General features: G+C 34.3%; 1 protein-coding gene and 1 pseudogene across 1 annotated transcript; both read left to right on the forward strand.

Moving 5' to 3' along the window:
* The first annotated feature begins 9,756 nt into the window (after positions 1-9,756).
* Positions 9,757-10,536, forward strand: LOC148567029 (secreted RxLR effector protein 161 pseudogene; annotated as a pseudogene).
* A 5,370-nt stretch (positions 10,537-15,906) lies between these two features.
* Positions 15,907-17,584, forward strand: LOC107636293 (protein FAR1-RELATED SEQUENCE 5-like). The gene is made up of 4 exons (XM_021122400.2): positions 15,907-16,212; positions 16,294-16,749; positions 16,813-17,312; positions 17,416-17,584. The coding sequence occupies exons 1-4, from the start codon at positions 15,907-15,909 to the stop codon at positions 17,582-17,584; spliced, it is 1,431 nt and encodes a 476-aa protein (XP_020978059.2).
* The last annotated feature ends 7,682 nt before the right edge of the window (positions 17,585-25,266 follow it).

Genomic DNA, 25,266 nt, shown 5'->3' on the forward strand with positions numbered 1-25,266 from the left:
GCCCTGACCAGGCTGCCAAGAAGCATCGGGACAAGGCATCGGCTGGTACATTTTCCGCTCCCGGTTTATACTGAATCTCGAAGTCATAGCCCAGCAATTTGTGCAGCCATTTGTGCTGCTCTGGCGTGTGAAGATTCTGCTCCAATAAGGCTTTAAGACTTTGTTGATCGGTGCGAATAATGAATTTTTGTCCAAGGAGGTAGTGCCTGAATTTTGCAATGGCTTCAGTAATAGCATGAAATTCCCTAATATATGCCGACTGGCGCTGCATAGCAGGAGCCAATTTCTTAGAAAAATATGCAATGGGGTGCCTGCCTTATGTTAAAACTGCTCCTATACCATTGCCCGAGGCATCCGTTTCCACTTCAAAGGGTAGTGCAAAGTTAGGCAAGGCAAGTACAGGTTGGGATGTGATTGCAGACTTGAGTTGGTTGAAAGCCAATTCAGCTTTGTCGTTCCAATTGAAGGAATCTTTTTTTAGTAAATCCGTGAGCGGGGAAGCTATGGCTGCATACCCTTTAATAAACCGCCTATAGTATCCTGTTAAACCCAAAAAACCCCTAAGCTGCTTGAGGTTTTTTGGTTGCTTCCAATCCAGCACAGCCTGAACCTTTGCTTTATCCATGTGGACACCATTAGATGAGATTGTATGACCCAAATAATCCACCTCAGATACACCAAAAAGGCACTTAGTGAACTTAGCATACAGGGTCTCTTGTTGCAGTAGCTTCAGGACAATCTCCAAATGATTCAAGTGATGCTGCCAAGAAGGACTATATACTAGAATATCATCAAAGAAGACTAAGACAAACTTCCTTAAATATGGTCGAAATACATCATTCATCAAGCTTTGGAAGGTGGCCGGCGCATTAGTCAAGCCGAAAGGCATCACAAGCCATTCATAGTGACCTTGGTGCGTGCGAAACGCCGTCTTGAATCGGTCCTCTGGTTTAACCAAGATTTGGTGTTAACCGGATCGAAGGTCCAATTTCGAAAAAAAAGTTGCACCAAATAGTTCATCGAGTAGTTCCTCAACTGTCGGGATCGGAAAACTATCCTTTACTGTAATTTTGTTCAAGGCTCTATAATCGGTGCAAAAACGCCAAGTCCCATCTTTCTTCTTAACTAACAGAATAGGGGAGGAAAATGGGCTATTACTAGGTTGGATAATACCTTCATGAAGCATCTGCTGGACCATGACTTCAATCTGTTCTTTCTGGCTATGCGGGACTCTATACGGCCTAACTTTCACAGGTTCCGCTCCTTGGATGAGAGGAATGCTGTGATCTTGAGCTCGCTGCGGAGGTAGGCCAACTGGTTGATCAAACACCGTCGCATATTTATGAAGCAATAACATCAGGGCAGGGTCCATGTTCTCAGGCAGCTCTAAAGAGTTGATAGACTTGTTGTCGGCTTTGTGGACTTGAAGAGTGAAGGCTTCGGCTATAGAATCAGTCTGAGCAAGTCTTCTAATATGGTGAAATTGTGCTTGTGCTGGAGCTAAGGTCTTGTCACCACGAATAGTGACAAATTTACCTTGATGCAGAAAGCGCAGAAAAGAACTGTCATAATCAACAATGTGGGTCTTGAGGGTTTCGAGCCAAGTAGTGCCAATTACCATATCACCACCTGCTACATGAAGGACATACACCTCAGGAATTGTTATTTTGCAGCCTTGTACATGAATATCGATCTTGGAAATGCATCCCTCCACTGTGAGAACATCGAAGTCCCCTACAACAACCTTGAACCCAAGGCAAGGTTCAACTGGCAGGTTTAAAAACTTTGCAATCCTTGGTTGAATGAAGCTGTCTGAACTACCCCCATCGATAAGAACTTGCACCTCCAACCCGTTTAGCATAGCTTTGAGTCGAATGGTGGAAGGTCCTTTAGTGCCATGCATGGCATTGTATGAAAGATGATGTGCTACGACGTCCTGCTCTAATTGCTCTAAAATGGCACTCTCAGATTGCACAAGCTCTCCAAGGTCGTCTAATGCAGGGTCATCTTCTCCCGCCAATTGTAGCAACATCAAGTGTTTGTTAGCACATTTATGCGATGCCGAAAATTTTTCATCGCACCAAAAGCAAAGGCCCTTTTCTCGACGAATCTGAATTTTGGCAGGGGAAAGTCGCTTGACAAAGTTCTTGGAATTGCTGGTGGAAGGTCGCTGGTTAGGTGTGGGTAAGAGTGGAGGAAGGCTATTGCGGCTAGTGGGCCGCTGTGGAGTGCTGGGGTTTTGGGAAGCTTGCTGAGCACTGAAATTGTTGGGGCCGTAGGTAGTGCGAGGGACGGTGGCAAATTTGTCTTCATAGAGCCGAGCGAGTGTGACGGCCCGCATTAGCGATGGAGGGCATTGTGCCTTCACCTCTCGGCGAATATCAAGCCGAAGACCACTCACGAAGCAATCTCGCAAGGCCTCATGCGGTTCAAGATTGGTGCGATTGGCTAAGGCAACAAATTCTGCATAATAATCTCCCACCGACCCTTGTTGTTGTAACTTAAACAACAATTCTTGTGGGGATTCAAACAACGAAGGGCCAAACTCAAGTTCAATCTCGCGTTTCAACTGTGCCCATGATCGAAAAGGAGCAGAGCGTTGCGACATTTGGTACCACGGAATGACCATACCTGTCATATGAATTGCAGCAATTGCAAGTTGTTCCTCCTCTGGGACCCGAAAGAACTCAAAATACTGATCGAGAGAAAAAATCCAACCAAGGGCGTCGGAACCATTAAACTTAGGCAGATCAAAGTTCACCCTTCGAAGATGAGGACCATTGCGTGTGAAAGGATCGTAGCCTGAGTTCGAACCATGCCGGGAATCACCGGAAGGGGAGCGATCGTGAGGACGCTCGTTGAGAAGCTGAGCAAGAGAGGACTGGATCGCATTTAGCTTGAGATCTGCTGCCTCGGAAGCTCGAGCTCGCTCCGTTCTGTTCTCCTCGGAGACCGTCTCAATCATCTGGAACAATCGCTTAATATCTGCTTCCATCCCTTTCATTCGAGTGTTATCAGCCACCGCCATGGCCAACGAGAGCACCAATGTAAGGGTGAACTAATAGGAGTACGTGATATTAAGTAATATTAACAAGGAGTACAGTGGTAATTCAAGAAAAAAAACAATTTCAATGTAACAGTAACACTGTCTCATACAAATAAGAAGGGAGCAGCAGAATGCAATCCCAGTAAATGATGGAAAATTGCTAAGGTTTAGCCACAACAATTAGCACCTGAACAAGAACAGAAAGAGAGAATTAGACTAGAGAAGGGGAAGAATTTGAGAAGAAAAGAGAGCAGAGGAGAAATTTCAGAAGGGAATGAGGTTACCACTGCATAGCTACCACTCAAAGTCGTCCAGCCTTCTATTAATGACCCTCCCCCTCGTGCTTCTCCTGATTTCTTCAATTGAAGGATCGTTTGACAGCTGTCCGTTTCCAATAACTAACTTTTTTTTCCTCTCACTCCTTGGTACTGATTCTGCATGACCTTCCTTCACGTACTCTTTTTCATTTTTATTCCTTACAGAATATCTTAGCAAAAAAATAATTTAATTATTAAAAATATTTTGAAGGATATTTTGATAAACAAAATTTAATCACAAAAAATAAAATTTTTGCTAAAGAATTTTTTTGTGGAATTGTTCAAAATAACAAAATATGTATAATCCTCAAGAACAAGTTCAAGTTTATACAAGTAAATTAGTATAACATAAAATAATCTAAATAATGCATAAGATCTCTCTCGTCCAAAACAGTGATAAGATTGTGGTCACAAGCAAAATTGCCAAGATGTAGTGGGAGTCTCCCTTCTATATGTTCATAGGCACATGATATTTTCATGTAATTCTATGACTAGTGATGTATTGGACCATTATGTAAGAAAAACCATTTTGTATTGCAACAACACTGATTGATTTTCCTTTAGAATGAACCGTTAAAGCGGGAACGTAAGTTTAATTATGTGAAAAAAATATCACAATATTCATTTCTTAAATTAATTGTCTCTTTCACCTTTTGAGCATATTAAAAAAAAAATTTAAAGTACTTGAACACACTTTTGGCTAAATACATTAATATTTCAATTAATAAAAAAGTGAAAGAGACAGATGATTTGAAAAGGAGAGAGTAATGACCATCACTAGAATTTAACTAAAGACTCTTGTTAAGGAGTAAAACGTAAACACTTTCTATTAGAAAACTAAAAAATTTAAGTTTTCAAAAATATTTATTGTATGAAAAAAGTATAGAAGTTAGAAAACTGTTTAAGATAAGTAAAGTGCCCTTGACATTGTTAATAACCCTTATCATTTCAATTATTTAACTTTCTCATAAAAATTTTTCTCTACAAAGCACTTTAATTACTACTTTTAACTTAGTTTTAAGACACTTGTTAATAGTATCTAATAGTAAATATAAATATTCACGTTAACTTTTTTTTATGATAATATTCTCGTTAACTTTAATAGAATAATTAATGTGCAAACTATATAAACTTTTTGTTGTATTAAACTCACAAGTAAAATAATAAATTTCTATATTATGGAACACAAAGCCATAAACTAACAAACAAATTGGAAGGTTAATGGAAAGTTAGGAACAGACGAGAGAAAAAAGGTGCAATAATTGATATTGACATTCAAGTCATCACTAGAAAAAAAAAAGTTTTTTGTTGGAAGTTTATTGTAATTTAAACTTCTATTGTGGTCTAATTGTAATTATTTATAAATCATTAATGACTTAATCTCATCCGTTAATGCTAATATTTGATGGACGCATTAGATTTAAAGATTATATCACATATAAAAATGGTCCTCTCTCTGCCTCAATACACACGACGTTTTACAGTTTTCACTCACTGAAAAGAGCGTGAAACTGAAGGAAAGGAAGGGGAGAGAAACCAGTATTGGAGATCAACTCTACTATAACCAAAACTCAACAAAATCAGTCTTAAAGTTCAACTCTACCGTAATCAGGACTTGTTATGGCAACCAATCCAGGTATGAAAATCATAACTTTTAAGATTCTAATTAATGCTTCCGCTAAAATAAGTTTACATGTGGTATCAGAGCATAGGGGTGCACAGACCCGGCCCGGCCCGAAGGTCCGGCCCGGTCCCGAACACTTTAAGGACTAATTTAGTGTGATTTCATCGGGTTTAGGGTCGGGTACGGGTTTAAAAAATAGACCCGGTCATTATTTCGGGTCGGGTCCGGGCCATAGCTCGGGTCACCCGAAGTCGGCCCGGTGGCCCGGTCATCATACACAATTAATATTTTGTGTTATTAGTGATGGATCATGACTATTCTTATGTGGAATTTAAGTATTGTAAACCTTAATATTTTGTGTTATTAGTCATTATAAGACTATAAAGTATAAATTAATGTTTTATGTTTAGAATGCATAAGACTTTAGACTAATACATAAGATTGTGTTATTTGTATTGATTTAAATATTTGGTATTATTAGACAATATTAGTATTGATTGTGGTTATGCTTTAGTATTGATTGTGGTTATGCTTTAATTTTGAAGAAGGGTTGGTTCTTGTTATATTTTTCTAAGTGAATTTTACCATGTTAACTAATGGTTGGAGTCTTAGAAATTTGAATATTTTTACATGCTAGCTTACAAGAAGGTATCAACGTAATGTAATGTTAACGGTCCGGTTTTCACCCGGTATAATTGTGGCCCAAAAGTGTATTGGTTTCATCGGGTCTAGGGCCGAATTCGGGTCTAATAAATAGACCCGGTGTATATTTCGGGTCGGGTCTGGGTCACATCAAACCCGGCTTTACCTGGCCCATGTGCACCCCTATCAGAGCATGTGTTTTGAAAGTATGTGATTTTCTCTGATCTAATTATGATATCCACGGTGTTGCATGTTTCTGATTAATTATTTATAATTGGATTTTAATTAAGTGGGTTTCAAATTTCATGCCATCAAAACTGCATATTTGTAGTTGTATATGTTCTATATGTTTTCTTCTGAATATTTTAATTTGATCATAAATTATACTCATGTATGAATTTAATCTTGAGTTTAAGTTTAGTATTGATGACAATTATGAAATTATTTTGAGTACGTAATGTACTCTAATTTTATGAAAAGTCTATAAATATTTTATTTATAGTATTAAATTTATTTAGATTATTTACTGCTTGTGTACACCAAAGTGACCAAATTATAACGTAAAATGCCAGTATATTTAATAATGTGTTAATTAATTTTAGAATTAGATTTACCCAAAGGAAATCTCTTCTATTATTAATAGACTTGAACGAGAAAAAAAAATTATTATTCTTGGGTCAGATATATGTATTGTCCAAAGATGGTATATGTATTTGGCAGAGAATTTTAATTTTCAAGTATGATAAATATGGCATTTATTTGTATGTTAATATGTTAGTATATTATAGAATTTTACCCAAAGGTGAACTGTAATATGCTTGTTATGTTCTGTAATCTGAATAGATGATAAAATTAAAATTAATATGAGCATTGTATGATTAAATGACAGGTATTTCAATTCATTCGCAAGCTTCATCTGTTACCATGTTTAATGGCTTAAACTTTTCTAAATGGAGTGAACAAGTGAAGTTCCATTTAGGTCTTTTGGATCTTGACTTGTCACTTTTAGAAGAGAAACCCATTGTCACTGATGACAATGATGAGGATGAAAAGTATGCACTTAAGACATGGGAACGTTCTAACAGATTAAGCCTTATGTTTATGCGAATGACTACTGCAAGCAATATTAAGACTACCCTTCCACAAACAGAAAGTGCTAAAGAATATCTTGCGTTTGTGGAATACCGCTTCCGTTCTGCTGATAAGTCACTTGCTAGTACATTAATGTCACAGCTCACGGCCATGAAGTTTGATGGGTCTAAGAGCATGCAAGAGCATACTATTGAGATGACTAATATTGCTGCAAAATTAAAGTCACTGGGTATGACAGTTGATGACTCCTTTATGATGCAATTCATTCTGAACTCATTACCTTCTGAGTATGGAGATTTTCAAATTAATTATAATGTCATGAAGGAAAAATGGGATGTTAATGAATTAATTGGAAAGCTCATACAGGAAGAAAATAGACTTAAGAATTGTGGTGGTCATTCTGTCAACTTGGTTCAAGGAGCTGGCAAATCAGAAAAAAATTAAAGACAAAGCCCAAGAATTTTAAGAAGAAAGGACATGCCAATACAAAACAGTGTCATTTCTGTAAGAAGGAAGGACATTTCCAAAAGGATTGTCCTAAACGTAAGGCATGGTTCGAAAAGAAAGGTATATTTGAAACATATGTATGTACTTATGAATCAAATTTAATTGATATTCCTCATAATTCTTGGTGGCTTGATTATGGTGCTACAACTCATGTATCTAATGTAATGCAGGGATTCCTTACGATCCAAACCACAAACCAAAGTAAGATGTTCCTCTACATGGAAAACCGTGTGAAAGCGCCAATTGAAGGAATATGAACTTATCGTTTGGTGTTGGATACAAGCTTTCATTTAGATTTACCTAAGACTCTTTATGTACCTTCAATGTCTAGGAATTTAATTTCTGTTTCAAAGTTGGACAATTGTGGTTTTTCTTTTAATGGTGGACATGGTTGTTTTAATTTATTCAAAAATTCTAATATTGTTGGTTATGGTGTTTTAATTGATGGCTTGTATAGATTAAAACTTTTTGATCAATTTTCTGAATCCTTGCTTATTGAGTATCAGAATGATGTAGCTAGGCCAAATATGCCTAGAGAAAGTTCTGCATTCTTGTGGCATAAACGCTTGGGTCACATATCCAAGGAAAGAATAGAAAGATTAGTAAAGAATGAGATTTTACAAAATCTAAATTTTACTGATCTTGGTTTATGTGTGGATTGTATTAAGGGAAAACAAACCAAACAAAATAAGAAAGGTGCCACAAGAAGTAGTCAGCTTCTTGAAATTATACACACTGATGTATGTGGACCTTTTGATGCTCCATCTATTGGTGGAGAAAAATATTTCATCACTTTTATTGATGACTTTTCATGTTATGGATATGTCTATTTGCTTAAAGAAAAGTCTCAAGCAGTTGATGCTATTGAGATTTATATTAAAGAAGTTGAAAGGCAATTAGACAAAAAGATAAAAGTTGTTAGGTCAGATAGAGGTGGTGAATATTATGGAAAACATAATGAAACAGGACAATGTCCAGGTCCATTTGCAAAACTTCTAGAAAGACATGGCATATGTGCATAATATACAATGCCATACACACCACAACAAAATGGTGTGGCAGAAAGGCGTAATCGAACGTTAATGGATATGGTTAGAAGTATGATGAGCAATCCTTCTTTACCCAAATTCTTGTGGATGTATGCATTAAAGACTGCCATGTATTTGCTAAATAGAATTCCTAGTAAAGCTGTTCCAAAAACTCCTTTTGAGTTATGGACTAATAGGAAACCCAGTTTACGGCATTTACATGTTTGGGGTTGCCCAACAGAAGCAAGAATATTTAATCCACAAGAAAAGAAATTAGATTCTCGAACAGTGAGTGGCTATTTTATTGGCTATTCAGAGAAGTCTAAAGGGTATATTTTTTATTGTCCAAACCATAGTCCAAGAATTGTAGAAACTGGTAATGCAAAATTCTTTGAAAATGGTGAAGTTAGTGGGAGTGAAAATCATCAAAATGTAGAAATAAAGGAAATTAAAGTTAATGTTCCTATACATGTTAGTGTTCCTTTATCCACACCTACTCAAGGATTTGTTCCAACTATTGTTGAACACATTAATAGTGATGAACAAGATTTGCATGATAATGCTCCCAATAAAGAAACTAGCTCACAAATATCAGAAAGAAATGAGTCTCAAGAAATACCATTGAGGAGATTTCAAAGGGAAAGAAAGTCAGCTATTCCAAGCTATTATGAGACTTATTTACAAGAAGAAGATATTGGAATATCTAAAGATCCAGTTTCATTTACACAAGCCATAAATAGTGATGATTCAGAAAAATGGATTGATGCCATGAAAGAAGAGTTAAAATCCATGGAAGATAACAAAGTTTGGGATATTGTTGCATTGCCAGAAGGTGCTAAATGTATTGGTTGTAAATGGGTCTTCAAAGTTAAGCGAGACTCAAAGGGCAATGTTGAACGATATAAAGCTAGACTTGTTGCTAAAGGATTTACTCAAAAGAATGGTGTTGATTATAAAGAAACATTTTCACCTGTTTCTAAGAAAGATTCATTGCGTATCATTATGGCACTTGTGGCTCATTATGACTTAGAGTTACATCAAATGGATGTAAAAACTGCCTTTCTTAATGGTAATCTTGATGAAGAAGTTTATATGGATCAACCTGAAGGTTTTCCAACTGAAGGAAAAGGTCGTATGGTGTGTAAACTTAAGAAATCAATATATGGACTAAAACAAGCCTCACGACAATGGTATATTAAGTTTAATAATACCATTCTTTCTTTCGGTTTTGAAGAAAATGTTGTTGATGTATGCATATACCGAAAGGTCAGTGGGAGTAAGTTTATTTTTCTAGTCTTATATGTTGATGATATTTTGCTTGCAACAAATAATTTGGGAATGTTGCGTGAGACTAAAGAATATCTTTCTAGAAACTTTGAAATGAAAGATATGGGAGAGGCATCCTATGTGATAGGAATTGAAATTTTTCATGATAAATCACAAGGATTGTTAGGATTGTCTCAGAAGGCCTATATAAATAAAGTTCTAGAGAGGTTCAACATGGAAAAGTGTTCCGCAGGAATTGCACCAATTCAAAAAGGGGAAAAATTTAGTCTTATGCAATGCCCAAAAAATGACATAGAACGGAAGCGAATGGAAGGAATTCCATATAGTTCTGTAGTGGGAAGTCTTATGTATGTGCAAACTTGCACAAGACCGGACATTAGCTTTGCAGTAGGAATGCTTGGAAGGTATCAAAGTAATCCTGGAATGGATCATTGGAAAGCTGCAAAGAAGGTTTTAAGATATCTTCAAGGTACAAAGAAGTATATGCTCATGTACAAAAGGTCTAGCCAATTAGAAGTAATTGGTTACTCAGATTCAGATTTTGGTGGATGTGCTGACACAAGAAAGTCTACATTTGGCTACTTATTCTTATTTGAAGAAGCTGCCATATCATGGAAAAGTTCCAAACAAAGTGTTATAGCAACATCTACTATGGAGGTAGAATTTGTAGCATGTTTTGAAGCTACAAATCAAGCTTTATGGCTGCGGAATTTCATTTCAGGACTTGGCATTGTTGACTCAATTGCTAGGCCATTGAAAATTTATTGTGATAATTCTGCAGCAGTATTTTTCTCAAAAAATGATAGATATTCTAAAGGTGCCAAGCATATGGAAATAAAGTACTTTGGCGTTAAGGAGGAAGTTTGAAAACAAAGAGTGTCCATAGAACATGTTAGAACAGAACTTATGATTGCTGATCCATTGACTAAAGGATTGCAACCAAAGACATTTAAGGAACATGTACATAGAATGGGTCTTGGTTCTTCTGAATGATGCTAACACTCTGAGCTCACTATGTTTATTTATGTGTTTTCTGAACATTGATAGTTTGTTGTTTCTAGTTAAAGTAATATTATTGTATGAGTTATAACATAATGATCTAGAAACTTTATGGGACCGATATAAAATTGTGTTATTTATGTAGCTTGTGTAGTAAGATGCTAGTGGTTGTAGTATATGGAAAGAAATGTATTTCATATTAAATGCATGACTGCCATAACTCACACAAAGTATTTTACTATATTAAAGCAATTATGTAATGTGTGAGAATATGATTACACTTAGGCCAAGTGGGAGAATGTTGAAAGTTTATTGTAATTTAAACTTCTATTGTGGCCTAATTGTAATTATTTATAAATCATTAATGACTTAATCTCATCCGTTAATGCTAATGTTTGATGGACGCATTAGATTTAAAGATTATATCACATATAAAAATGGTCCTCCCTCTGCCTCAATACACACGACGTTTTACAGTTTTCACTCACTGAAAAGAGCGTGAAACTGCCATCCTGATGAACGTCTGAAGGAAAGGAAGGGGAGAGAAACCAGTGTTGGAGATCAACTCTACTGTAACCAAAACTCAACAAAATCAGCCTTAAAGTTCAACTCTACCGTAATCAGGACTTGTTATGGCAACCAATCCAGGTATGAAAATCATAACTTTTAAGATCCTAATTAATGCTTCCGCTAAAATAAGTTTACATTTCTGACATTTCAATTTCGAATAAGAAACACCGAGGAGATGGGTCGGTCATATACTCATGTAGAGTACTTTTAAAGTGAATGTTATAAAAATCTTGTTACACAAATCCCAACTAACATAAAGGAACACCATTCGAGATTAATATATGGTGCACACTATGGTATAGATGTTGTTTTACAGAAAATTTTTTATTATTAGAAATCTAGCGACGCGTGTTTCGTGTGGAATATTTTTCTAGATACAGGCTGAGGCTTACGGACAGCGGTGCTTACACCTTCTATTGCAGTTCGGCTTAACAATTTTTAGGGAAGAAACTCTGTTTATATTTATGGGCTGGCAAGACTTTTTTGAAGGATAGTATCAGTAGTGGATCTGGTTTCGGACTGGGTGGGTGTTGGGGCTGGATAGGGTTAAAAAATCTATTGATAGTGTTAGGAAAGAAGACTTGGAACAACTGTAATTGAGCTACTAGCACCGAATCTTCAACCTACCTGTGAGAGTGTGAGTAACGGTGAGAGGATTTTGCACCACCACAACCAGTTCAACGGATAACCATAGGAGTGTACTCGATGGCAGTGGACACAGGAGGCTTCTCTAAGCAGAACAGGTAGAGGTGGGCTGGATTGCGTTGAGACGCGGTGAGTAGAAGCTTCTTTGCCGTAACTGCGTCATCCCAAAGCAGCAGCGAAATTGTAATCGAGCTCTTGGCTCCAGAGGCCTGATCGGAACTCGGAGTCATCATCTCCTTCTGCTTCGATTTCTCATCGGCAGTCCACAATCACTGGTATTTTTCTTATTTTTCATTGCATTGCAAATTCACATAAGATAGTGCACTGTTATCTATTGCATAAGGCATGATGCCATAATTATGTTTTTCGTGTTTGCATTATAAATTAACTACAAACCATTTTTGCTGAAATAGATTAGCTATTGGTATGGAATTCTTATACAGAAATTCATTAATATTCTTTGGTAGAACAGGCGTGATGTGAAAGGAAAATTATTGGATATGTGTAGCTGAAGTTTTGCTGATTTTTTTTACTTAACATAACTGGAACATTATTTAGAAATATGCTTTTTGATCTCCTGTTGAATTGTTGAACTTTTGCACTTTCGGTTAGAATTTAAAAAACATGCAATTTGAACTATACAAATTGATGGATTTTACCTGGCACTCTATCGAGCTCACTAGAGCACATCTCAAATTAACTGGACTTTAGAAAAATGCATCTTGCCCTCTTTGAACTATATGGTTAGGGACTAAAGTTAAATAAGTAGAAATCTAACGGAGTAAAATGTACTTGCTTTATATTAAAGTGTTCCCATTTTCATTGCATTTGGCCGCTTTTCCACACTATCTTCTTCCCGTTTCATAAAAAAATCATATTCTAAAAAATCACGAGTGTCTTGTTGCCACTAATTACTTGCAAACATATAATCTTATCAGAAACAACATTGTCCCTATTATATTTTGCTTGTGTGCTATTTAATAATTCTTCTCAGAAAAAACTTCCCATAACAATATCAACCACCAGTTTGATTTCATGTCATGATAACATATTCCATGCCAATCTTCTGTTTGTGTTTTGGCTTCACTGAACAAGAAAAGCTCCACCAATTATCTTGTATCTTGAGTTCCATTTCAATTGTTCTAAGTGGAAATTACTGTTCTATAATTCATAGTATATACGTGTTCTTCTTGTCCTTTAAAACCCCATGATTATTAGATGGCTTTTACTAGTACTAAATATTAGTATATAGTTATTTTTTTGTTACAAGATTCTAAGGTTCTGGCATCTCTTGGCACGCAACCCAAGAACTTGGGTTCCATATGACTGTGTTTAGTTAATGGGTAGAAGAAAATAAGACATAGACATTATATTTAAATAGACATAGACATTTGAATACATATAATTTTTTTTTGGTTTGTTTGGTAATAATACATAACACAAGACACAAATCACACATAAATTAAAATATGAATATCATTCTTCTTTTTCCATCATAAATACCATATTATAGTAACACCACATGCATTATCCCCACTTCAATTTGTTACTTTTCTTTTAAGATTGACACAGTCACTACTGATATTTTTAATAACTCAAATATAGAAGTAACATAACCCAGATATAGATTATTATAAAAAAAATGGGAAGAGAGCAGGGACGGACCTATCTAATGTGATAAGGGGGCACTTGCCCCACTCTTATTTCAATTTTCTTTTAATATATATATATATATATGTCTTATTTTAAATTTTAAATAATTTTACTACAAATAAATTAAGTCTAATTATGTAAAGTCTCATATCTACTTTATCTTTTTATTATTTTAACTATTAGTTAACCTAATTAAATTTAGTATTTTTTCATTTTCAAATTTCAGCCATCACCACTTCTTTATTCTCTTAAACCCTCTTTTTAGTTTCATATTTTCAATCTTTTTTTTCTATTTATTTTTTAGTGGTCATCTTCTCTGATCTTCATTAAAAACTAAATTTTAAATTTTCTATATTTTAATATAACTCTCTGTAATTCTATGTATCTTTCAATTTTATTGTTTCTCTTTTTGATATTTTTAATTGTAAATTTTAATTCAAGCAATTATAATTTTGGTATTAATCTAATTTTTTATTCTCTTCATGAATTTATATATTTTATTTTATTCTTAATTTAGTAATCCTTATTATTTATTTATTTATCTTTTGTTCTATTTTATTATATGTAATTATGTTGCATACAAATTTCTAAAGTCAATTGATCAATTTACTAATTTAGATAGAAATTGTAATAGAAAAATATTTCAAATAATATTTTTTGTTATATTTTATTATATGTAATTTTTGATTTTTTTTGTATATAAATAATTAATGTGCACTTTTATTTTTTTAAAATTTGAATTAATATATCTTTTAATAGTAATGTATATTATTTTTGCCCCCTAACATAAATTTTCTGAGTCCGTCACTAGGAGGGAGGGATGGAGGGAGGAAGAGAGAGAATTGTTGTCATGGGAGAGAAGCAAAAGACAGCCTCTTGGTGAGAATGAAGGAGAAAAAGGGAACGGTTAGGGGAAGGAGGGTAGATTTGGGAAATTGACAAAATATTAAAGGTAAAAATAGATTAAAAATTTATGTCCAATGCAACATAAAAAATTCATGTTTGAACTTCCTGAAGAGACACAAAATATGTGTATATTATGTGCAACTGTGTACCACCATTTCCTTCAAAAAATTGTGTCTCTCCAATAAAACTGTAGATGTGTGCCAAGTGGGAGGCTCATGCATTGGCTGCCCATAAAAGTTACACCTCAATGACCTCTTATTTTTTTGTGTTTCTTCACCGTAATTGTTTTTTAAATTTTCTTGATTTGTACTTCTCTGTTAGTTAATGATATTCTTTTCTTTAAAATAAATTGGTTGCTGGAAGTTACAATTTTTAGTATTAAGCGCAAGCTGTTAAAACTGAATTTAACAATACTCAACTTTTGCCTTCTGCAGTTATCCTTGCTTCTTACTTCTCTAAGTTATAATATTAATTGTTATTCATTCATTGTTGATATGTTTGCATTCATTATCTCTATGCAGATTCAACCTTGTGATATTTGTGGTGATGTCAGTTTTTGGGAGGTAATTAGCAATTGTACGAACTGCGAAACTCGTGAACACTGGTATGAATCTCTCTTGTTGTATTCTTTAATTAAACATTTGAATTCTTCCGTCTCCCATAATTACTATCTGTCATCTCCCTCACTTAACCTAATAACTCTATCTCTTGACCAACAAAAAAAATAATAACTCTACCTCACAATTACTTCAAATGTTTTACTTTAAATATAACGGTTGGAATAGAATTTTGACAAATTTAAACATAATAAAACACAGTATCATTGTAATAATTAATGTTTATACCCTAAAGTTAAGGAACAAGCAAACGTTGTACTGAAAGCAGTTGAAACCTTTTGGAAGCAAAGGTGAAAACATTACAAAACTCGGAAGAAGAATTAGGTATATTTGTTTATTTAATTTAAAGATATTTCATAAATTATTAGTGCTTTAATTTAAGCTGTTATGTTAAAAAGTTTAAATATATGTATAAATATATTGATATAATTGTATTCGTGTAAACTGAGAAAAAAAATTGTAAGTTATACTATATTCGTGTAAACTGAGAAAAAAAATTGTAAGTTACCATTTTAATTTTTCAGACAAAAATTTTATGAGGATGCCACACATGATAACCAACGGTAGATTAATTTTGAGAGATTCAGTTGTGTGAAATTAACTTCGATTGACATGGATATTGATGGCTATGACTCATATTATTAAATTGGAGTTCGTGAAAACCATTTCCTCATATCTTAGGACGATATTTTTAATCTAGAATTCTTAATCGTATGAGCAGAAGACTTTGAGTAGCGTTTGACCTCCCATTCATTAGTGCATATTTAATGTTTTCTCTATGTTTTCACTGTTTCTATTAATTCTAATTTTATTTGTAAGTTCGTCATTGCTGCTCAGCTTTGTTTATTTCCTTTTATATATGCTGGTTTTGCAGTTTCAAGCCAAATGGATTTTGACCTTTACTCAAGCGATAATGACGAAGAGTCATCTGAGATGTCATTGGGTGTGTGTGGTTCTTTAGGGTCCTCTGATGATGACGACAATACTGGCTTTTTTTGGCATGGGAACAAGTCACTCGGAATCGAACAAAGAATCGCATCGCTCACAGGGGGATGTTCACGGCAATATGCCTGTGTTAGTTATCGCTGAGGACTTCTTGCATACAGTTTTCACTTCTGAGGAGGAGGCCTACAATGCTTACAAGGAGTTTGCCTGGACATGGGGGTTTGGTGTTCGCAAGGGGGATGTGGGATGGGTTGACGGTGTTTTGGTGAGGCAGGACTTCTTCTGTCATCGTCAGGGCACGAGGAGTGACAAGCATTATGATCAGCCAGAACGAGTAAGGGAGGAGCGGCTAGAGAGTCGCACAGACTGCAAGGAGAAATTGAAAATATACTATGATGTCCATGATAATGTGTAGAGAGTGCAAAAGATTATTGATAAACACAACCACGACATGGCCCCGGCTGCGTTTTGCAACTTGTTGCCAAGTCACCGAAAAATGAGCGACGGGGATAAGGCTCAAGTGAATAGCATGAAGCAATTCGGAATCCCTACCTCGAAGATAATGGCTTACATGGCAGGCCAATCGGGTGGCTACAACATGCTTCGATTTACAAAAAGGGATTTGTACAACTATGTTGACAGTCAACGGCGAGCACGAATCTTGGATGGGGATGCGGCTGCAACTATAAGCTACTTGGAGGGGAAGGAAAATGCGGACCTTATGTCAGTCGCTAGATACACAACGACTGTAGATAATCGGTTGGGTAACTTATTTTGGGTGGACGGTTTCATGAAATCCGATTATGAGTTGTTTGGTGATGTCGTTGCATTTGACGCGATGTACCGTGGGAACAAGTACAAGAAACCTCTGGTGGTGTTCTCGTAGACAAATCATCACAGGCAAACTTGCATTTTCGGATTTGCCTTGCTTCAGGATGAGGAGGTCTGCACTTACAGATGGGTTCTGACGAACCTTTTGGATGTTATGGGTCAAAGAACAATGAACCTTGTTGTGACGGATGGGGATAAGGCAATGCGCGCTACCATTGCGGAGGTGATGCCTTCAGCCAAGCACAGACTATGTGCATGGCATCTGGAGAAAAATTGTGTCCAACGGGTAAAGGAAGCTGAATTTCGGAAAGTATTCAAAAAGGCTATCTATGTAAACTTTCATGTTGACGAGTTCGAGAGATATTGGAGGACCTCAATCGAGTCTCTCAGCCTAGGCCAAAATACATGGGTGCAAGCGACATATGACATTAAAGAGAGTTGGGCAACGGCCTATCTGAGGGGGACCTTTTGCGCCGGATATAGGACAACGTCAAGATGTGAAGGAATCAATTCTTTCATTAAAGCGTTCCTAAAGTCAACGGATAGCATTCTTGAACTGGTTCACAGCTTGGATAGGGTTGTGAAAGATTTCGGAACAATGAGGTTACTGCACAATTTTACTCACTTATTACACACCCGTTTTAAATACTGGATTAAATGCAATAGAGTTGTCTGCGTCGAAGCTGTATACAAGAGTTGTTTTTAGGGAGGTTAAGAAGCAAATCAAGGGTGTTGCAACGCTATTGTTTCAGGGAAGGGAGAGCATCAGCATGACCATTGTGTATAGCTTTAGTAAAATGGGTAGACCGGATCGGGTATTCAAGGTTTTGTATGATCCTAATGACCGAAAGATTGAGTGTGAGTGTAAGATGTGAGACAGTGATGGCGTACCGTGTTCCCATATATTTGTGTCATGAAGTACGAGGGTATGGAGGAAATTCCTGAAACACTTATCCTTAGGCGCTAGTGTAAGATTGCAAAAGACTGTACAATGTTGAAAATGGGGAATGATTCAAGGGAACAGGCAAGACTGCTTTGACACAGTGCACTATACTTAGCTTTGACCCATGTTGTTACACTTGGTTGCGAAGAGGTTGAAGATTTTGCGCTTGCACAGGATGCTATATCAAACCTGAATATAAATTTTAATATATACACAACATTTTTTATATACTGAATATAAATTTTCACTCAAATTTTTAAAGGCAAGATATCATATTCTCATAACTTTTGATTTCATTGGAAATAAAGTCACTGTTACTCACACTTAGTTCATTCTATGCATTACTATTAGTAATAAGTTTTTTTCTCAATTTTTAATTATTTGTTTTATTTTTCTTAATTTAAAAACTTATTTATGTATCAACTCCACCAACCTAGATGACAAACCTAATTCATGTTTCTAGCTAACTAAAACTGCAATCATTACAAGACATCTACAATTATAATTATTAACTTAGAAAATAAACTATATAAATAATTAAGAATGAAAATAGAGATAAAATATTAAATTATATTGAAATCTCAAATAAACTGATTAGTAGCTTTTACGAATATCATAAAATGAAGTTTTTATAATAACTAATGTTACGGGATTTATAAAATCATTGTTAGTTTCTTAAAAATATTTATTTTTTTTCTATTTTGATGTCATGGGATATTAATTATAAAAAACTACATTAAAAAGGGTCGTACGTCTTCTTTTTTTCTGTACGTAAGGGGTTATATATATTTTTTTTGTATGTATTTATTATAAATGATTTCAGCCAAGATTTGGTCCAAAAAATATTAACTATTATGAGTCTAGTTGTCTAAAAATTAAATAAATTCAGTCCACTACCAAAAATGAACTCCAGCTTCTTAAAATTTAATCAAAATGTTAAGCTATAATTTAGTTCATAATGAGAAACAAAAAACTACATGTGTGACGATGACTCTGTGTATAACAGTGTGAAGTAGAGACAAGCACACAAAATCTTATACCAATCTTCTTCTCTTGACACATATAGTCAGCATAGTAGCTTTTCTCAGTTGTATGTACCAAAGAATTTCCCAACCAACATAACCTCTTAAATGAAAGAAGAGAGTGAATAGTGGTTGGCAGAAAAATATTTCCAACAAAAGAAAATCTGCAATAAAAGATTTAAAGTATTCAACTTCAAATACGTTACCAGTTCGGGTTTTTTTTTGTTCTGTCTTGTGTCTTTGGACCTCGTCTCAGCTGCTTTATATTCTTCTTTGCCTTTGTGCTCCTGAACGGCATGTGATCCATGCTGAACTCTGTCTTTGTCGGTGGTATATATGTAGGGTCGTCTGCACCATCCATGCTACATATGGGGGTCGCTATCACATGTTTTTTACCCTTATATATGTCTAAATGCTGCTCTTTGAGCCTTTTCATTCCACTGCACACACAGCCGGATGACACATTCGTGATACCATTCGAATTAAAATCCTGATTATTTTGGCAGATAAGGCTAACGATAGTTCGTCGTAGATCTGCCAGCATCTCATTCTGCCGATCAAAAGCGTCAGTCAGGTGTCTTATGTCGGACTGCAAACTCGAGACGGTTGTGACTACACTCCTGGTGATACGACTACACTCTTGCAGCCACGATTCAAAATGCATAAATATTTGTAGAGGTTGAAAAGTCGTATGAGCATCACACACCATGTTGTGTAAAAACCGAATGCTTATTATATCAAAAAGTTAGGTTACGTCTTACCTGGCTACGAGCCACAATGGAAGCCGGCTGTTGACAGCATACGCATCATCCCACTCGCTAGCAGTCGCTGTTGACCTGAAGTATACAACGGACTACTTGAGTAAAGCATATAACCTCAGAGTCACAGCAACAGAACCGGGAATCAAAGAGTAGAGTGGCCAAAAATTAAAATTTTATATATTCAACTATAGTGTCATATATTTGATATTAGAAATTATCAAAATTAGTTATTTATTTCAAAAAATTAACAAGTCCTTGTCAAATACAAGAATTATTTCCGTGTTTATAATTTTTTTACCGTTTCAAATGTAACAAAATATAGAAGTAGCTATTTTTAAATATTATGTTAATTAATTTACTTTGTTAAGTATCTATATAACAACAAATTATATTTTTATGCTTGATTTTAGTATAAAGTATCGCATGAATTAAAAGTAATTAATTGCACTATTTATTTTGTTATATGGATTTAAAATTTATTAAAGTATTTTGATATAATAACATGGACAAAAATTATGACAAAAATAAGGAAAAAAAAAACAACTAAATATAATTAGAGAATAAACGATGTTATTACAAATAATATTAGAGTACTTTTTGTATTATTATAGAGGTTAAAATTAATTAAAAAAAGAAAATATTAAAAAAGAGGTCCAAACCAAATAGAAAATACAGATAATCTGATTGCATACAGAGAAACAAACTAAATCAAGACAGGTAACATAGGCTTTAAACTTGAAATTTGCATGTGCATAAAAGGTCTCTTAAAAGAAAAACCATTTTGAATTATCCGTTACGTAAGCAGTATTCACGAGTAGATAAACCTAAGACAATTTATTTTAAGATGGAATGGTTAACATTCTTTGACATTCTGCTAAACTTTTTAAGTCAGTTATTTGTAACCCTCGTCTTTATTCGGGTATTGGTGCTCTTAACGTACTCAATGTCTTATTCTTTATTTTCAAATATTTTAATAATGAAAAACAAATGACATTAGTTTATGGGAGGCATGGAAATTTTTCACCCACCACAACATAAGGGTATTGGTACTCTACGAGGTTGTAGTAACATTTGATTAGACAACAAATCATTGCCTAAAAAATGAACAATTTGGAATTTTTTCTTTTTTAAATCATCATGTCATATCAATTTAAAATGGGTGCACAAAGGGTCCCATGCGTCAACTGACCTGTTACTATTGTTAACAAGTTGTAAAAAGTGTTCACTTACCACCGTTTGCGCGGGAGTGTCTCCCATCTTGCGCATAATGACGTCGCCTTTCCAAAGGATTCAACTGGAGTTGCTCGCTTCAGTCCACTACGATTTTTGTTGCTAGTGTTCTTTGTGCCCGAAAAATGAGTCCTCGTTGACTTCCTGCAAGGTCGATGACATTGGAGTACAAATTAAAGAATAAAAACTGCTTGCTATGCATGAGTAAGCAAAGTATGTATTCAAATCAAACATTAATTGCGATTGAAATAGCTATAGGTGTTTAAATTACACTACACAATGTAGTAAGAAGTCTTAAATTTAATTATGTAGTTTTTATTAAATTCCTTACAAAGATTTGTCACCATTAGCCATGAAAAGAGCCTTTCGTTGGGCATATTGACACGATACCATACCTATTGCACTAAAGCTACAATTGAAGCATCAATTATAATCATCATAAACGTATATTTGAGTTACAGGTAACTATGCTGGCTTAGTTTGAGTGATCCTGGTCGTACTCATTGATCAAGAGAGAATTTGTAAATCCAAGTAATTTATACATAACTCTAACTCAAAGTTGTAGACTTCCATTGCAATAAGAAAGATAAGCTTAAAATCTAAAATCACAATGAAGTAAATAAAATCTAACGATGCAATAATAATTAATACAAGCAGAAGAAGTTAGATTTTGTTTTTTATAAATTTTATCATCTTAAAAATTTTTATTCAAATAATTTTTTTCCCAACTGTTATATATAGATAAGAGGTCATCAACATAAGCCACTACTATTAAAATATGTTGCACAATATAATATCTGGTATTAATATCCAAAAAAAAGTTATCATCTTTTAAGTTTATCGTTTTATATTTTTTATTGATCTTAACTTTTCTTAAAAAACCATTAATTTCAATATATATATATATATATATATATATATATATCATATTTTTAGTTATTTTTTTCTGAATTATAGCCTCCTTGTTGTAATAATTTATTCCCATGGTTATAAATTTATGATGACCCAAAAAATAAAAAATTACTATATTTAACTTGAACATAAAAAATCTTACATAATATAAACAATGAATCTTAAATTTTAGTATCCTAAAATCTTTTTTCAAGAATAGCAACTAAGCTCATCAGCGAAGAGTTACACTAAGATTCATTTTCAACAGCATAGAGAGAAAATATATCAGCACCATGGTAACCTAATTTGTTAGGAAAAGAATGGGTCCAAAAAATAACAACCTGAGTTTTGGTACCAAGAGAAAGCTGAGACGAAGATGTGAAGGCGGAACACCAAGGAAGGGAAGCCGCGACTTTGGGAGGACAAGGACAACATGATGGCGGAGCTTCGAAGAGAAGAAAAAGGGGAAAGGTAACGGCGGTGCCTTGAGACGTGTGAGGAGGGCCACCGATGGCGAGTAACATGTCAGCTATGAGAGATTGATGAGATCCTCGGAGAAGAGAAACCAAAGTCACGATTAGGGTAGTTGGTTCTACCAAGATTGGGGCTTTTGCTTGATGTGGAGTGAATTTGGGCCTTCAGAGCATACCCTGACCCAAGTCGTTATATTGGGTTGTTTAGGGCCACGGCTTATCACAGGTATTGTTTCATAGTTTAGGAACAGCCAGATTTAGCAACGACAAGCCAGTGGAGGTAGCCATGGATTTTGGTGATGAAGAGCAACGGAGGCCTACGACAAGAACTCTAGTGTAGAAGCGGGTTTGGGGTATGGCCGAGTTTGATGACGATTTAGTTATTTGGCTTAGCCCAAAAGGAAAAAAAAAATTGGGCTGAAACAAAATTAACGGATATCGGGCCAACACTCAATTTATGTTGTTGTTACTTTTTGGTGATGATACATTTGGGGCATCTGATGAGATGTCTCGTTTGGGTTGTTGTTACTTTGTGGCCCATTTTTGTAGGCCCAACATAGTTTTGTCGGTAACGGGTAGGAAGGACCAAACCTTGTCGTGAACTATGCAGCGTGCTCTGCAATACCCTGCCGCTGTTAGGGTTTACGATCATGCACCCATGACTCGAGCATCGGCGGGTCACTAACACTGAGACGGAGACTGTTTGTAGACATTATTTTTGCAACGCGAAGGGGGTGTCAATACGTAGAGTGACCACAACATTAACGGCCCTGTCATTGCTATTCATCCAATTCTCATAGCTATAAACAGGCACTCACATGGATGATAGTAAACCAGAATAAAGTAGCGATGCATACAAAGTAGAAAAGATAACTCAGGTACGCTCACATGATTCTAGATCTCGAGTAATAGTGCGCATCAACGCGCCCTTCAGCTTTATGTCCAATGTCCTTTTCTTCTCTGTATATTCACGCATGCCATGGTTGCAGAGATTCTCAAGTGCAAATATTCGTTCAACCTTGCCTTGTATGGGTCATGGAATTGAAAATCAATGCAAATCTTCACCTTGAGATCTTCATTGAAACCCCACTCTCACACAGAAAGAAAAGACTAGAGGTGAATGGATGAGTGTTCACGAGAAAGTCTGTGAGTAAGAGGCAACCGAGTTGAGTACTTATCTTTCTTTTCCTTAAATAACCTTTACTAAGTTGTTTCAGGGATAGAAAATGGTGGCACAAGATAAAGTTGAGGGCAGTTTTAGAAATTACCAAAAATCACGCTTCCTGGTGCATGTCTTCTCATGTGTTCCATCTACGCTTCCTCAATCAAATTTATGATTCCCACCAGTTACTTAGTTAGGGTGGGAAAAAATTGGACCTTGGCGTCAAATTATTTGCTTATGGAGAAGGTGGGCTTATAATTCTGCGAGGTCTAATTATAGGAGTAATACACAAGGGTTTGCCACAGTTGAATATAACCACATCTATAGTTGGGTTTCTGTTTGGTCTTTTTAATCTTTAATTATATTTTTTCAATGTCTATAGTTATATCAAATAAAAAATTTTTACTAAGAATATGTGACATTAAAATTTATAGAATATAATCTCTTTAAAAATATTTAAATTTACTATAACACAATTTTAAACAGATTATGAGTACTCTTTTGTCAATATTTTTATACCAATTAAAGCCATGTTAAAAAAAAATAAATCATTATACCTTTAAAAACATAACATAATAATCCTTATAAAGTTTTTATTCTTATACCAGTAACTCAAGTGAATATAGATAAATACTTTGTTATGAAGACTGATTTAATTAAGGAAATAAAAGTTTGAAAGCTAATTCAATTTGGTTATTAAAATTTGTCGAGAACTAAACCATTCAACTAAATTTTTTTTATGAATCAGCTTTAGGGTATTATTCATTAATTTAACTATAAGAAGACTGGGCTTATCGGGACAAGTTTAATTAATTATACTCTGTAACATAAATAAAAAAATATTATATTTCTTAAGAATTCAGTGAATAACTTGTAAATTAATGTTAAACTTATAAAGCTCATTTATTAAAAATATTGTACATTTACATCAATTTGATCTTTTGGATGTAATTCATCATAATTACTGGACAAAGATAAAAGCACGAGCAATTATACAATAACTACAATAAAGAAGCCTTGTGAATTTGATATCTTTCTTAAAATATTGATTTGTTTGTTTTTCTACTATCATTGTATAATAGATAATAAAGTTTAAAATTTAGTACATTCAATTCTAAATAGATAAATTTATTCATATTTATTGGTATGAATGTTTATCTAAGATAATACTGTATAGTGTAATTTTGAATTTTAATTATAAAATTCATAATTTATGTTTGAAAATAACTAAACAAGAGTTAAGAAAAAGGAACTGGGAATAAAAATACAAACATATAATATATAACATAAAATTATAAATGAACTTTGTTAATCATAATATATTGGAATGTATACCTAATAATAAGTAGTAGTTGTGTCAAAGCTAAATGTATTTAGAGATAATGTTTTTGACCACTCGTTTGATCTACAAAATATAAAATGGAGTAATAATCACAAAAGTGTTATTTAACATATTTTTGTTAAATCTTCTGTACTCTAAATATTTGTAATTAAAAATTGGCATCATAATAAATATAATTTAGATATTAATTATATTTAACCGTTATATTTTAATTCAATTGAGATTATCAATAACAAATTTAATTGATTAGTTGTATATTAACACTGATTTAACTTTTGAAACGGTTGATGATAAACGATACACTTAAATACAGACAACTATTTTTAATATTAGACTTTATATTCTTTAAATCATTATTATTGATTTATTGTACACAATATATTAACTTATTATCTTAAAAAATTCCATTGTTACTATCAATGAAAAAATTATTGATAACTACTATATGATGAATATGTATGTGTTTTAATAAAAAACAAATAATAGGATACTTGCATGGAATTTTGACTATAATATTGAAATGCATATTATGAATTTTTGAAAAAGTTGCTAAATGACAAACTCACAAAAGCAACTTGGGTTCTATAAATACCATTAGAATGAGATCTCTGTTACACCTCAAACACATAAAAGTTTTTCAGTAGTCTATTTATATGGTGGCATCGTATCCATTCCAGCAACTCCGAATTTTAAAATAAAAATAGTGATGATGCAATATTAACTACACCTCAAA

Source organism: Arachis ipaensis, chromosome B4 (genome assembly GCF_059453495.1).
Source record: "Arachis ipaensis isolate K30076 ecotype BB chromosome B4, ASM5945349v1, whole genome shotgun sequence".
NCBI classification, from domain to species: domain Eukaryota; kingdom Viridiplantae; phylum Streptophyta; class Magnoliopsida; order Fabales; family Fabaceae; genus Arachis; species Arachis ipaensis.